The sequence below is a fragment of the Callorhinchus milii genome, unplaced genomic scaffold (assembly GCF_018977255.1).
Source record: "Callorhinchus milii isolate IMCB2004 unplaced genomic scaffold, IMCB_Cmil_1.0 Scaffold9, whole genome shotgun sequence".
NCBI lineage: Eukaryota > Metazoa > Chordata > Chondrichthyes > Chimaeriformes > Callorhinchidae > Callorhinchus > Callorhinchus milii.
In genome coordinates this window covers 16,248,190-16,264,859 of record NW_024704750.1, presented here as the reverse complement: position 1 = coordinate 16,264,859, position 16,670 = coordinate 16,248,190, and the positions used below count along the sequence as shown (strand labels likewise).

The following is a 16,670-nucleotide window of genomic DNA, read 5'->3' as shown; positions in this document are numbered from 1 at the left end:
CCTCGTTGGTGCCCCTAATTCCACAACTCACAAGCGGCAACTCATCCAAAATTCCATTACTCACATTCTTGCCCACACCAAACTCCGCACGCCCATCACCCTAGTCCTCATCAGGCTCCCTGACTCCCAGCGGATTGATTTTCAAGGTCCACAGTCTCGCAAACAAAACCCCCTTATTTCTATGATTTCCTACCCGATTTCTCCTCCCTCTCCCTAGCTGATTTATATTCCCTTGGGAATGTGATGGATTTGGACCCTTAAGAATGGATGGTCTGTGTTATCAATTCACTTTATCACCCTATCCCTTAGTTTAAGTAGTGAAGATATTGTGGTTGAAGTGAGTGAAATAATTAACATTATACCCATCTACATCGTAAAAATAACGCAACATTTGTCAGTCTGACTTTTTTTAGTCCTTCTTCCGAACATCAGAACTGTAATTTATTTTCAGAATAGCTGGACAGTTTAAAGTTTGGAATTTTTTTTTATTAAGTGTCTGGTATGTACAACGTGTTTTATAGAGGCATTCCTCCACAACACAATAGGGTTTACATGATCTGACAGGCAATCACTCCACTGTTTGTTTTATTTATTTCCTTGCCAAATCTCAACCTCATTCCCTGAAGGTGGTTTTGAGTGTTTTATCCATTTGGGGTATAGTTTTGACTGATTTTATAATAATAATCCTTTTTTTAGTGTAGCGCCTTATCATGTCATAAAGACATCTCAAAGCACTTTACAAGATTTATTTTAAATTGTAATGATTCTATTTTTTTTAAGTCGGTGAATGCAGCAGCCAATGCACGCACAGCAATGTCCCATAAATAGCCTGGAAGTGAATGACCAATTCTATCTGGAGACTGGTGGCCAGGACAAGGGGAGAAACTCCCTTCTCTTTTTGAACAGTGCCATGTGAACAAGTGGAGTCCTGTAGCTCAGTGGTTAGAGCACTCGCCTTGCAAGCGCAAGGACCTGGGTTTGATTCCCGGACAGGGTGAAACGTTGGGCAAGTTTCCTTACTCCACACGCCTCGGTTTGCCTAGCAGTAGGTAAGAACCCGGTTGTTAGTTGGTTGGAGGATCGCTTTTCCGGGGGTAGTAATCCCTACAAAAAAAAATTTAAATAATAATAGTTTGATCACTCAACCCATGACTATTTATGGGACACTGCTACCTGAGGAGTTGAAGCCAACTGTAGAAACCCACATGCAGAGATTGGCTAACTCAGCAGAGATTTGTGCACCCTTTTGGTCCGATATGTCCTAATCATGGCTCCTTTTTTCCATTCAGCCACACAGGGAGAGTCACTCTCTAGTTAGTAAATCATTTTCCAATTTCCTCACCCGCACTTCCAATCACACAGTGATTTAACAAAAATGATAATAATTCATCATTTGATATAGCGCCTTATCACGTCATTTCACAGGATATTCTGTAAAGTGGTTTGACGGTGTACTTTGTGGGAGAAATGCAGCAGGCAGTTTGCACACAGCAATGTCCCCCAAAGAGCCATGAAGTGAGTGGCCAATTTAATTTGTGGGATTGCTGGTCAGGACAATGGGAAAAAGAAATTCCCTTCCTTGCCCTGTGTTTCTTCTATTTTTCACTTTGTTATATTCATTCTCTGTTCTTCATGATCGTTCCTGTGCAATTTTTTCCGTTCCCGTGTTTTAAATTTTTTTTCAGTGTTGTTCCCTGCAGCACGTTGCCTGGTAATGACTCTCAGTGGGAAAGCACACAGCCTCTGATCTTGAGTCTTTTCCTCACCACACCCCTTCAACAGCTTTGATGAAGTGGCTGCGATTGGAATCCAACCTTGCACAGGGAATAACTGTCTGACCCACAAGAGACCCCAGCACTAATTTATCTCTGGAAAACCCTGCCTCAATCCCTCCGCCTCGTGCCAGTCTTTATCCTTAAATCCCACCTTAAGACCTCCCTCTTCAACCGCACCTATGGTCACCTCCCCTCCCTTTTTCTAAGTTGCTTGGCATCCAATCCCACCACTGTGCAGTGCTCGGAGATGCTACATAAATGTTTGTTGTCGTTGTTGCCATGCCATCCACACACAGTACTGCAGCATTGGCTTTTTCTGAAAACAGCCTCGAGTAAGATATTCAAAGGGCAGGGGGGAAATAAAACCTTAAGGTGTTGAGAGTGCTATCCTTTCCCAAAATGGAAATAAAGTCACTTTGTACAAGTCAAACATCAGGCAATGGACAGGATGAGAAAATACTTGGTCATCACTTTCTGATTCTTTAAGGAACTCGTAAATAACATTTGTAGGCAGGAAAAGTTAAAATTCAATACTTCACACATCAGACAAGTCACACTTCATAATTTCCAACACAAGCTACATTAGTTTGCTGTCTTTCAGCTGCAACCACAGAAACATTCATGGCTGGTGTCTTTCCAGGAATGACACACGTTATTTGTGCTGCCAAAGAACAGCTTCCATTATTTAACCAGAGGGAAAATGTTACATTGCACTGGGAATGCATTACTGCAGCACTGTAAACTACGTGTCTCAAACCACCGTAGAAAGATTATAATAATAATAATCCCTGTATTTGATATAGCGCCTTATCACAGCTTCGAGACGTCTCTAAGGCTCCACAGAATATACTGTAAAGTGAATTGACTGTATATTTTGTGGGCGAAATACAGCAGCCAATTGCGCAAAGGCAGGGTCCCACAAATAATCGTGAATTGAGTGATTGTTATTATTATTTTCTTTGGAAGGGATTATTACCCCTGGAAAGCGATCTGCCAATCGACAAGCAACCATATTCCTACTTACTGCTACATAAACAGAGGCGTGTGGAGTAAAGAAACTTGCCTAATGTTTTGCTGTGCCCGGGAAATAACCCTGGGGCTTCTCGCTTGCGAGGCGAGCCCTCTAACCACTGAGCTACAGGACTCCACAATGGCCTGCATATGATCCTACACCAGTCCTATAAACATCTAATGTTTTCATTTGCTCCTCTGAACTTTCCTCTCCTCCTCCCATCTATCTTCACTCTGTTGACATCGAGACACATTGCACCATCTCCTTCCCTAATTCCATTCTTTCACAAGACCCCAAGACCTTGCACAATCTTCCCTTCCTCATAAATTCAAAGAGACCTTTAATACCCAAACGTCCTTTGATTTATCGAGAGGAGTGGGTATTGATGGGCGGAATGGCCTCTTCTTGTTCCGTGCTTTCTTATTCCCAATTCACCACTTCCCTGCACAATGGCAACACAAGAGCTTTGCTCCACTTGAAATTTACCAGCCTCCAGGGAAATGCGCCGAGACATAGAAAATTAACAAGTCTACTTCACAAAACAAAGATTTAAGCTTTGTACCGACAGTGAAATCTCTCATTATCACTGTTGGGGAACGTCAATGTTTTCAGAACCAGAGTTATTTTTTCCACATAAAGAAGTTGGCCAGAACACTGCTTCAATTCCCAGATTCTGTGTACTTCAATTAGGCCCGTCTGGTTGGGGGCTTGCCTGCACAGTGCGGTGGGAATCTGTCTAATGTCTTGTATCGTTCCAGCTCCCTGCCTTTGGCACAGGCAGCCAAACAAGACACTGATGCAGGTCTCTCCTATATGGACTGTAGTAGAAATGAAATGTAGTAGGACTCATCTAATCGCCTTCTACCAGGTTAGAGAAAAGCATAGTCTATACTAAACAGCTTTTTATAAGAGCAATCACTGCAGCAAAATATCATTTACCTAATTTATAGACTCAACCAGGGGTCCTTTTAATTCTCAAGTTCTCTGTCCCTTGTACAGCGTAATGGGCCAATAATGCTTTGGCTCCAACCATCATTCATTAGCCTTTATAACTGCTGCAGTTGGATTAGAAATTGAAAGTTACATGGCAAGGCTCCATCACACGGATTTTCTTTCTTAGCAAAAGGTACCTTTCTTGCAGCCCGAAACCGTAATTAGAAGCGCACAATAGGTGGTCGGACAACTGTAAAACGCTCCCAGCTCAAACGTTCTGTTCAGAATGAACTTGTGTTTTAATTAGTATTTAAATAGGTGAATAAACCAGAAGGATGGAGGCGCAGGAACCTCCCTGAAGCTGTGAAGCGCAGTGGCTTTCACTGAACGGAAATCAGTGGTAGAGCAATGAATTGGGAAGAATTCTTTGCAGTCTCTGAACTGAATTTTGATTTTTATATAATTTGTATCATTAACATTTTCTCCTTCACAACGCTGTTTGAAAAGAGAAGAAAGATTCTCCCGGTGTCCTGGCCAATATCTTTGTTAATCACTCATTCACCTCACGGCTGTTTGTGGGACATTGCTGTGCACAAAATGGGTGCTGCATTTGCCAACAAAAATGTTTTGCCACGCTTGATGAGAATTACTGCAATGCCTTTTGGACATTTTGACATAAAGGCGTTATAAAAATACAATTATTTTATACGCTGTTCAAGGCCAGGTTTGGGGAATGACCCGCATTAAGGAATCATGTGGAAATCCCAAAGCCAATCTGGTTTGTTTTTCAGTAATGTTAGAATATGCACTGGCAGGAACACACTCCCCCCAACCTTGCACACAGCCTGCCCCTCAGCCCATGTCCACAGCCCTTACATGACTGCTAAAATAAACCTGAGCACATTAGTGCTCAGCAAGGGATCAGACTGTGGGGTGGGGGGTAGTAATGCAAGAGAAGCCCTTAAACTTTCATTTACAGTCCTCAGAGCTGGAGGTTATTTTCGCAAAGTCAGATCTGTACCTCGTAAGTTTTACAGCACAGATTACAGTCATAAAATGCCTTTACCTTGGGAGCACATGATATAGCGCCTTATCACATCATTGAGACATCTCAAAGCACTTCACAGAATATATTTTGCAATAGAATAACTATTTTGTGGACGAAGTGCTAGATGTGCACCTGAGCTGGGGGTGAGAGGGGAAAGTGATCAAAAGGCCGTTCAGAGAGATGCATTCTTGAGACGCACCTTGAACAATGAGGTACCTTCACTCAGGAATGTACACAAAAGCATGACAAGGTCACCAACTGGGATCATGTGAGGAATCCTGTCGCTCTCTGGCGATTCCCTGAGCTAACACCTGAAGAAAGTTTTGCCCTTTTTATATAAGAAAATAAAATGCGGTTCATACCTTCCACCTGTAGCAGGCGCCGTCGGTGAGTTGATTGCTTGCACCATATCGGTAGTGAGAGCATCTAAAACACTGGTGATAAACTCCCCTTTCTTTCCACCAGGACAGCCTGTAAACAGAATAATAAGTGTGATAATCACAGCACGTGTGAAAAGTAACAGTGCTGGTTTGTGCTGCACTCCCAGACTCCTGCAAAGCCTCTCCAAATCACTTTGGATTGCAACTTATAGAATCATAGAATCTTACAGCACAGAAGGAAGACATTTGGCCCATCGTACCTGTGCCAGCATTTGAAAGAACTACCAACTAATTCCTCTCTCCCGCTCTTATCCCATAGCCCTGCATTTTTTTTCCTTTTGAAGTGCCTATCCAATTCTCTTTTGAAAGCTATTATCGAATCTGCTTCCGCCACCCTTCCTTTCAGACAGTGCATTCCTATCTCGCTCCTAAAAGCATGTATCTTTACTGTGCCTTTGGTTGACCTCTTCAACATATATATATATAATAATCCTTGCATTTGATATAGCATGATATCACATCATCAAAGCGTTTCAAAGCACTAAACAGAATATAGTGTAAAGTGGATTTGACTGCGTATTTTGTACAATGCCTGAAGGTTCGGTCACTGATATTAAAAATAAAGAAGTAGGGTGGGGGGGGGGTGTCGAGCAATAAGCAAGAAGGAGCTGGAGAAGATTGCCTAGCATAGGGTGTGGCAATGTCATAGAGGAATTCAACAGTAAAACACAATTCTGATAGCCAATGGAGCTTCATGAGATAATGCATGTTCAGGACAGAACTCAAAGTTCTTGGTCAGTTGTAACTTTTGGAGTAGAACTAAAGAGACCAATGAAGAGACCAGTGGAAAATCATTCAGTAACAACTGTTGGACACCTAGTAATTTATGGTTTAGCACAAAGCAGCACCAGCTTATTATAGAGGAGCTAAGTACCTCGGCCAGCTATAATGAATTATGTCCTCTTTCTGTTGAGCCCCATCCTTACTGAAGTCTTTCCCACGCAGATCACTAAAACCAGGGATGGTTTGGTTGTTTAGAATTGGAGACATGCTATTATGTGTGGAAAGCGCATTGGTTTTCTGTCAAACCTTACTGATGGCCGCAAATTTGCACACCTGGTTGAGGGGACTGTAATCAGCAGTTTCTAATGAATTAAACCTCTATCAAAGTCAGATCAGCTCATCACTGCAAGACAAACAGACCCAAGTGTCGTATCTCTATAGTGTGCCACATAAGGCTGCTGCCAAGCTCTCCCTCCAAGACCTGTCATCTGCACTAAATCCTCTCTTGTGTTTTTCCATGCAAGAGGAACACTCCACAATGGGTCAGCATTCTTATCATGTTTAGCTTGAGCGAACACAGCTGGTGGGAAGAGCATCAACTAATACCAGGTCAAATGGCTGCAACTGGGTATTGTGCAGGAAGGACAATTTGGAGCAGAACACCTGAACAAACTGACCTGGCATAAGGGATCATTGCGTTCAGCAAACTCAGTTCTCTCTCTCGTACTCTGACGAAAGCAGTGGGTTAAAATTGAAAGGAACAATAGCATTAAGATGGTGAGAAACTGGTTGAAATTGCTATTCTTTGTTTCTGATTTTTGAAAGGGCCTTTATCTAGTTTTTGTAACCTTTTTTTGATTTTAGTTTTTTTTGTGTACGTCGGAACGTTTTTAAACCTCTTGCCTTCCGTGCGTGTTTTTGGGCACCAGGCCGAGGAAATAGAATTGGGAATGTTTCAATTCTGTTGGGTCTAAAGGGAACACTTCTGGGGATCACTGTGAATGCTAGCCTCAAATTATCCTCCAAACCTTTCATTGTTCAGCTATGCTTGATGTTAATTCCTCTGCTAAATGCAAACCTACTGACTCACCTTTGCCTATTCTAGGCAGAATTAAAACATCAAGTACAGTCTTGAAGTGGCATGCACCAAATACATTACCCACTCCCTTAAATGTAGCACAGGCATTGAAAAGAACTCTCAAATGTAAGCACTTTAACCCCAACCTTAGAAGAGCCACTCTTTTATATAAGTGAGCATAATGTGTTTCCATTTCTCACACTCCACTGTTAGGAAGAATTAATCGTATTAATTCTCCATTGGAACAGATTGTGAAGGACAGTCCGTCGACACGGAGCAACTACCGATGCGTCTCCACAGACTGAGTTTGAGAACAACTTGTTGCGTTGTTTCCAAGCTCTTTCCATCTCGGTGCCAGTATCTGTAAAATTTATCTGCAAAAGCAAATGCGAGAGACCTGGGTTTGATTCCCAGCAGGGCGAAACCTTGGGCAAGTTTCCTTACTCCATATGCTTGATAATAACCTCTCAAGAAATAAAATAAATTATAATTTGGTCATTCAATCCAAGACTGTTTTGTGGGACATTGCTGTGTGCAATTGGCTGCCAGGTTTTACCCACAAACATAATCAATTCCCTTTACAGTATATTTTGTGAAGCGCTTTGAGACATCTAGAAGATGTGAAAAGCACTATATTAAATGCAAGGATTATTATTTTCAACAATTATTATCATATATTTAATTGATACAGCGGCTTTCACTTTGGAGAACATCTCAAAGAGCTTAACCTTGCTGGCTGGATATCCGAGCTGGGAGTGGGGGAAGAGATGACCGAAAATGTAATCTGTAGAGATTTTTTTTAAACGATCAACTGAAAACAACTAAAATGCTTCTCTGATCACTGTGCACTGTGGACTGATATTTTAAAACCCCAATTCTGGTAAATTTACCTCTTCCCTCTTGGCTCTTAAAATATTCAAGGTAATTTTCCTTCCACTGTGCTAATCAGGAGCTGTCCCTGTGTCTCTCAGTTTAACTTCATTCCTGTGTGTTTTCTTCTCTTTCTTGGAGTTTCAAACTTATGGATGATCTTACATCACCAACATGGTACAGTACATTGCCCTCCCCTTTGTGTGAAGGTTTCATGGCCATAGGAAGCTTACCTTGAATCTTTGTTACATAATAATCCTTGCATTTTAATATCATGCCTTTGAGACGACTCAAAATATTTCACAGAATATACTGTAAAGTAAATTGACTGTATATTTTGTGGGCGAAACGCGGCAGCCAATTGCACACAGCAGTGTCCCACAAACAGTCGTGGATTGATTGATCAATTTATTGTTATTAGATTTTTTGAAGGAATTATTACCCCCGGAAAAGGGTTCGGCCAATCGACTAACAGCCGGGGTCCTACTTACTGCTAGTTGAGAGAGGCATGTGAAGTAAGGAACGTTTTGCCAGGCTGGGACTCGAACCCAGGTCTCTTGCTTGTGAGGCGAGCGCTTTAACCACTAAGCTACAGGACTCCGCAAAGGATCTTCACAGGAGCAATAGTGCTTAACACAGCTGGCAAGGCACCCGCCCTGGTCGGGCGGAGGGTGGATGGGGAGTTTCTATGAGTTTTAGTGTCTTCTTTTCTGAAGATGAGCTCTTTCTGAAGATCAGCATCACTTTGATTCTGCGAAAATGCACTATATAGGGAAGCACTGTTGGCTGACCACCTTGTCGATTTCCTTTATTATGTGAAAGGCTCCATTCAGATCACTGCTTCACTTTCTCGGCTATAGTAACTGTAGCTCCTGCCTGTCCTTTGAATGGCCTTTTCTCTGATTTTCAGTGAAAGATTGTAATATACATTGATCTCTTTGTGGATGATATCTCTCTCCATCAACCAGCACAGCCTGTTGGAACCTTGCATTGGCTGTGACTCACATAAATAAAGATCTTCAGACTGAGCAGATTTTGGCAGACAAATGGTGTCTTATTCAAGAAGCACAAGACACAGTTGTTTTTCATTACCGGGCCCATGACTTGTACACTTGCACATTTAATGAGATAACTGATTCAAGAGGTCCTCATCGGCAAAATTTATGAGAACGCACTGCAAAAAACAAAAAAATATATGTGAGGTGGAAAGAGCACATCCACTCTGCACTACGGACAGCTGAAAAGATCATTGAATCTCTGTGGAAGATTTTGGTTTGTGCTATGAAAAGGGGAGTAAAGGGATGGCACAAAGCAGTTTAGGGCCTCATTGAAGCAATGGATGTGCAATAGTTTCATTATCAGGATAACGTCTGGAGATCATAAGATTGGTTTGGATGAAGAACAACCCTTCAGCCCATCTAATCTCATCATCCTTCCAGAATACCCACCCCACTTCCTCCTATCGCAGCTTCGAACTGTTTTTGTGCTGGCCTCAACCACTCTTTCTGGCAATCAATTCCGGTTATCAATTGCTCTCTGGGTAAAGAAATACTTCTCGCTATCTGCCCTTTGTGACTCTAAACGCATGTTTTCTTGTTCTACTGTCTTGGTGCATCCATTTTGCCCACAAAAATATGCAGTCAATTCACATTACAGTACATTTTGTGAAGTGTTTTCAGATATCTCGACGACATGATAAGGGGCTATGTGCAATACAAGGATTATTATTATCCTAACGTATTGTTTTGGGTTTACTTTTCCGATCCCATTTAAAAATGTGATACACGGTGAGTGTGGGACACCAGAAACAAAAGGAGGGTAAGGAGCATCTGAAGGAAACGTGAGGGGAAGTGGATGAGGCTCTCGTGAATATATTTAGATCCACCATAAACACAGGAGCTGCACTTGAGGACTGGAGGAGTGCAACTCTTATCCTGCTATTCAAAACGAGATTGAGATGTGAGCCTAGAAATTATACAACAAGTCATCTTAACAATTTATAGCTGGGAAAAATGTTTGGGAGCATTGCACGGGATCCTATTAATACTTATCTGAAGATTACAGGGAGTTGCCAACATAGATGTCAAACAATGGGTCTTGCCTTGCAAATCTGCTTGAATTGTTTGAGGAAATAACTAAACTAGTGGACAACAAGTGCCATTTGTCAACACAAGAGTGAATATTTCCTTTCCTACATATCAGTAGGAAACTACTTCCCATTATTTGGATTTTCAGAAACTGTCGGACAAAATGCGTAACCATTGTCCACATTGTGGTGTCTACAAGCTAGAGACGAGAAAATGGAAGTGACCCTCTTTGGAGAGAACATGTGTGGGTGTCTGGCAAGGAGAGAGCCATCTCCCACTCAATGCAATATCACAGGCAGAAAATTGTCCATGGAAATGTACCCAAGAGGAGCTGTTGCCTTCAGGCAAGAGGAAGAAAAGGAAAGTATGAGAATGGAAAACGGGTTAAAAACAAAATGTCAAAAATGATTTCAGGGGCCAGGCTTGGGTGGAAGAAGCAGTCCTCAAAAGAACATTGCAATAATTCACTGCACATTGTGTCCGTACAAGATGCCTGTGTAAAACAACAAGAATTGATCTGGCTGCAGGGACAAACGGCTGAGTAAGCATCATTTTAAAAGAAATATAAAGTGAGCATGAAATGAGCATGCCTATCATTGGTCTTCGCACTCTTTTCATTTATAGTTTATGGACTTAATAATAATCACTTGCATTTGATATAGCGCCTTATCACGTTGTTGAGATGTCTCAAAACGCTTCACAGAATATACTGTAAAGTGGATTGATTGTATAGTTTTTTGGGCGAAACGAGGCAGCTAATTCCACACAGCAACATCCCACAAACAATCATGGATTCAGTAACCAAATTTTTTTTTTGAAGGGATTATTAACCCCAGAAAGGAATCTGCCAATTGATTAACAACCGGGTTCCTCCTTACTTCTAGGTAAACAGAGGCGTGTGGAGTAAAGAAACTTGCTTGAAGTTTCACCCCACCCAGGTTGGATAGGTACTGGTATAAAGTGTAAATATAACTTAGCTAGTGGTAGATCTAATAGGGAGTTTATGAGGATCTTCTTCACGCAGCGGGTGGTGAGGATGTGGAACTCGCTGCCAGAAGCTGCAGTTGAAGCTAATAGTATCCATGTATTTAATGCAGGGATGAGAGGAAAGGTAATAGAGGAGTTTTGTTGAGAGGACTAGGATTGGCAAGGGGTGGGGGTGACTATAAACACTGGCATGGACTCATTTGGCTGTATGGCCTGTTTCAATGTCCTATCACTTTATGTCTAGCAGATAAAATGCTCATCAACACAGTTTGAAGGGAAATGCAGACAGGCTCTTAAATGGGTACTGGTGTCATGGAACTGTATTGAGGGAAGAGGGCAGAGTACAGCGTCTCATATTTGCACTAATAATTAATTTCAGGATTTGTATCATTGAACGTTCACAAAGTAAGCGCTTGCCAATATTTTTTTTCCCCCCGTGGAGCCCATGTCTCCTCAAGGAAACCTAGCTCAAGCAGTTTATTGACGGTGGCTGATAAATAAACCAGTTCCTCCTGTCACNTTTTTTTGGTCAAAACGAATTCCTTTTGAACACTGAACAAAACGCCAGCATGACAGCCAATTCACTTTGTGATTTAGTAATATAAATAAGGAGAGGCTAATCTGCTCCAGGTAAAAGGTCATTTTCAGGTCTTCTTCTTTTCAATAGTTTTTTTTTGAGTGTTAAAACTCTTTCAAAATTTAGATTGCCAGCATTTCTGTAATGTGTGTGTGTGTGCGTGTCTGTACACATAAGCCCCTAGCCTTTGTTTTGTTTTTCTTTATTCTCAATTTTATTTTTGATCAATTGGACATGCATTTAAAACGAGGCTGCTGCAAGCATGTCTGTCCAAAACAAGAGGCTTAGAAACTTAAGGACCACGAGAATTTGAGAATTCAGTAGAACTGAAAAATAGTCGCCGACCGTTTGAATCGGAGTCTTTAACCCTTTAGGGCGCAGGATGGTTCAGAATCTAGGGTCTGAGGCTTATTTTGCAGGCTATTGCTATTATTTTCTGGGTTCATGGGAATGTCCTGTTAGAAAACCAAATAAACTATGGCTATTTTTTAGCAGTCAGTATTTGAAAGACATTAATGTCCCAATTGAACTCTGAAACACTCTTCCTCCATCCCTCAGCCTTACCTCTTCCTTCCCCTACTTCAGGTCACGCCTGAAGACCTTCCTCTTCGACTTCATCTACGTCACCTCAGTACCTCAGAATACACTGAGGGGCACATTGCTATGTCGAGTTGATATCGCCCCACCTATTCACTGGTGTGAATGCGCCACTGCTTTTTCCTCTCCTGCCCTCTTTCCTACCACCAACACCCCAGCAATGATATAACATTGTTAGGGGGCCTGAATGGTCCACAGCAATGCTGAAATCTCTGCACGTGTGCAAGCACGGACTTGCTCCAGCATGCTCACCAGTTTCCGCTGTGAGTCTGCCAAGTTTCAAAAGGAACGCCTGTGTCTGCCCAGAAGCAGTATGGTCTGGCCGGCAGAAGCAATGTTCAATGTCTCTTACTCACACCAACCCCAACATAATTTGACCACAAGCTTTGGATCCTATTACATTATGAAGCACTTGAGCTTTGTATTTCTTTCACTGCTATTATATTAAAATATCATAACTGTCATTAAATGTTTAGCAAATGCTGTTTGGTGTTTACTTTCTGTGGCATAGAAGAAGATGGAATTATCCCACCAATAAAGAATCTCATCTTAACAGAAAGAATTAACGTTACTGCCAGCAATTTATGAACGGTTCAGACTTGAACCTGCATTATTACAATACATATCCTTAAAAGTCCCCTAAGGTCTCACTCGCTTAAGTTGCGTTCAAAAGATTTCTCAGTTGCATTGTGTTTTAGGTTAATGCTATGTTGATTCATGATTACATTTCAGCGTGCACTATATGTGTTCATATTGGGAAGCTAAAGTACAAAAGGCTTGACTTTGACTGCATAATTAATAATAATCCTTGCATTTGTTATAATAAAATCTGAGATGTCTCAAAGAGTTTCACAGAATATAATATAAAGTGAATTGACTGTATGTTGTGGGCAAAACGCAGCAGCCAATTGCGCACAGCAGTGTCGCACAAACAGCCACAGATTGAGTGACCAAATTATTATTTGAGTGATAGTGCCTTATCACGTCATTGAGACATTTCAAAGCGCTTCACGGGATTCTACTCCAAAGTGTAGTGATTGTGTATTTTGTAGACATAAAGCTTCATCTTCAGATTTGTTGTCAGGAATCAAAAGAATGCCACAAAATCCACTGAAAGTCCTCTTATCATGCTGCATTGTACTATGGTGCCTGATAACTGATCCAAGTGTGAGATTTCAATATACCAAACAGCAAAATATCCAATCTAATCCAACAAATACAATTCCTAATTCAAACATACAACCCCTAATCCAACCATAATAATGAAAATATGAAACCATGATGAAAGCCTACCTTTTTCTTGTTTTTTTATTATTTGAATATTATAACCAATCCACTACAAACTGTTTTCCACTATTCATGTTTCAATCAAGTTATGTGATTAAATTGGAAATGGTGAAAGATCAAACAAGTGACTACACTTGGTCTGAAGAGACCTTGATCCATTCATAAAATGCCTTGTCTGAAATAATTGTTATAATTTTTGTATTAATCCGTGCATTTGATATAGCACCTTATTACATCAGTGCAACATCTCAAAGCACTTCACAGAATACATTGGAAAGTGAACTGTGTATTTTCTGGATGAAACATGGCTGCTAATTGCGCACAGCAGTGTCCCACAAACAGTCATGGATTGAGTGGTTAAATTATTATTTTTTGGAGGGATAATTACAATCCGCAATCCGCCAGTCGACTAACAATTGGGTTCCAACGCACTGCTAGGTAAACAGAGGCATGTGGAGTAAGGAAACTAACCACTACGGGAATCCACATTTCTTTATCAGTATTCCATTTAAGTTATTTAGAAGCTACTATCTTGTTAACAGGAGGCTATTGTGAGGATTGAAACGGAAATAGGTTTGAATGGCTGGGATCCACATAGACATCCAGAGTGTTAGCCTGAGGTGGGAAGAGTTAAAATGCAGCTTCTAACACGGCTGGGAAATAAATTCTTGGTCTGCTACCATGCCTCACCACACCACTATAACAAGCACAAAAGATTCTCCTACAACAGGACTGCTTGTTTAGCTAACCATAACCACCTGTGGTACCTCTTCCTCCATATTCCCTCTCAAATGGAACAAAGAGGGAAATAATCCAACCTGAAGTCTGGCCCATGTACCACGTTGAGGTTGCTGCTGTTTTGTTAACTAGACATCTGGGATCAGTATCCCAAACAAGACTGAAGGTTCCACTTGGCTCCCACTGTAACAAAGCCAGCAAAAGACAGAGCACCCCGTGCTCTTGGTAGCTGAGTGACTCTATAGGTATTCATCAGTGACTTTCATTCCATGGCTGTTTGTGGGCCACTGCTGTGCGCAAATTGGCTGCTGCATTTGCCTATAAAATACAGTCACTGCATTACTGTGAAGCTGTTTGAGACTTGCTCCTGACATGAACGAATTATGATTACAACGTGTCCATCCTTGCCTTGCCCCTTTCCTTGCCCCTAGCGAACAATGGACAGAGCACCAAAGTTTCTCCTGAGAACTTCAATCTGTTACAACTATTACATCATTCATAAATCACCTGACATCAAATTTAATGTAACAAAGATGAGGATTTGAGCATTGATAGAAAAATTGCCTCGTACAATACCAAATTTGACCATGGATCGGCATAGGTTGGCAGCAGTTTTGTTTTCTCAATCTGAAATTCACTTTGTCACTCTGACTCATTCCCCTAATGTTCCTGAGTGAATTCTCACTTTCAGAAAAGTACTGGTGTCCAAAACTAAGTCTAAATCCTTCTGTGCACCATCAAAACCAGCCTGGTGTCATGCAACCTCCAAATCAGCTGGGCCAGACAAACCCCGTTGTGATTCCCTCTTTATTCTGATGTGATTAAGTAGCTGACAAAATGCTACACCGAGTCAGTGCAGCAAGAGCCCAGTAAATACAAACTAAATATTTTCACAAACAAAACATGTCTTTGGTAACAGCATCCCGCTCATCTTTAGCAGTAAACCGGGCAGTTAGAGAGAGAGAGAGATTCATCATCCAACCTTGACCCAACTCTCCATGTTACCATCTGAAACTGGTAAGAATGGCCTACAGCGTGCAGCAACTAACTGGGATGAGCATGTCTGGTCTACATTACTGACTGGCCTTTAAATCATTGCTGTAAAAGCTCTATTTATAGAGCAGCTCCAAATTCCGCTTGTTCCAAATATGCAGACAGTTCACTTAGATCTAAACGTTAAAGGTACAGAGATTAGATTTATTCCAATTACACACTCCAGTGTGTAATCTTCCCCACCTCCCTCCCCAACAGATAACGACCCCAGACATTGCAGAAGCTACTGCCTGTGAAAGGGAATGTCTGATTAATTTTATGACCCTTTATCTTGCAGTTTAAGTTCATTATTTGACTCGACCCCCCGGCTACAAGTGTGAGCCCTGAGAGAGAAAATCACATTGGGTCACCCTGCCCCACGTTGATAAATGCTGCAACGGGGCTGAAATATTGACAAGAAGGAAACCATGCTCCTTGACTCCCATCAATGTCTTCTGTCCTGCAGCTCTGACATCCTCACTCTCCCCGGCCTATCCCTCAAACTCACCGAACCCGTGCGCAACCTAGGCATCAGGTTCGACCCACAGCTGTGTTTCCTTCTCCACATCCAGTCTCTGACCAGGACCACCTTCCTCCACCTCCTCCACATTGCCCACCTCCGACCGTACCATACCCCAGACGCAGCCGAAACACTCATCCATGCGGGCGTCACCTCCCAACTCAACCTTTCAAATGCCCTCTTCACTGCTCTCCACAGCTCCAACAACAACTTGCACTTACATAGCGCCCTACACGCATGTTAGGGTTTCAGTGTGTTTAACTGTGACTCTGAGCTGGGGGGTTTAGGGGGAGGTGGCATTGAAGAGGAAGGTTTTCAAGTGGGTCTTGAAAGCTCAACCATCCACAGGATTCAGCTGGTCCAAAACTCTACCGCTCGGACACTCACCCGCACTAAACTCCATACACCCAGTTCTAGCCAGGCTCCACTGGCTGCCTATCACCAAATGGATCGATTTCAAGATCCTCACACTCGTTTTCAAATCCCCTCATGCCCTTGAAGGGTAAACCGATCCTTATATTTGATATAGCGCCTATAACATTTGAACTGTCTCAAAGTCCTTTATATTTGTGGGACACTGCTGTGCGCAATTGGCTGCCACGTTTCGCCCACAAATATACAGTCAATTCACTTTACAGTCTATACTGTGAAGCGCTTTGAGACGTCGAGAAGACGTGAGAAGCACTTTATCAAATGCAAGGATTATTATTATTATATAGAAGTTAGAAGAAATGTCTTCACACAGAGTAGTGTGAATGTGGAACATGCTACCACAAGGAGTTGTTGAGGCAAATAGCATATTTAAGGGAAAGCTAGATAGGTACACGAGGGAGAAAGGAATAGAAGATTATACTTGAAAGCTTAGTTGAGGAAGGGCAGGAGGATGCTCACGTGGAGCATAAACACCGGCATAGACCAGTTGGGTCGAATGGCCTTTTTCTGTGCTGTATATTGTAATGTATTCTA

General features: G+C 41.9%; 1 protein-coding gene across 5 annotated transcripts in view; it reads right to left on the bottom strand.

Moving 5' to 3' along the window:
- Window positions 1-16,670, bottom strand: part of smoc1 (SPARC related modular calcium binding 1) — a 90,647-nt gene that overhangs the window by 18,861 nt on the left and 55,116 nt on the right. For all 5 annotated transcript variants that reach the window (XM_042338178.1, XM_042338177.1, XM_042338181.1 and 2 more), the window contains one exon: window positions 5,131-5,239. In XM_042338178.1, the coding sequence (XP_042194112.1) occupies window positions 5,131-5,239 (109 nt within the window). The remainder of the gene's footprint in view (window positions 1-5,130; window positions 5,240-16,670) is intronic.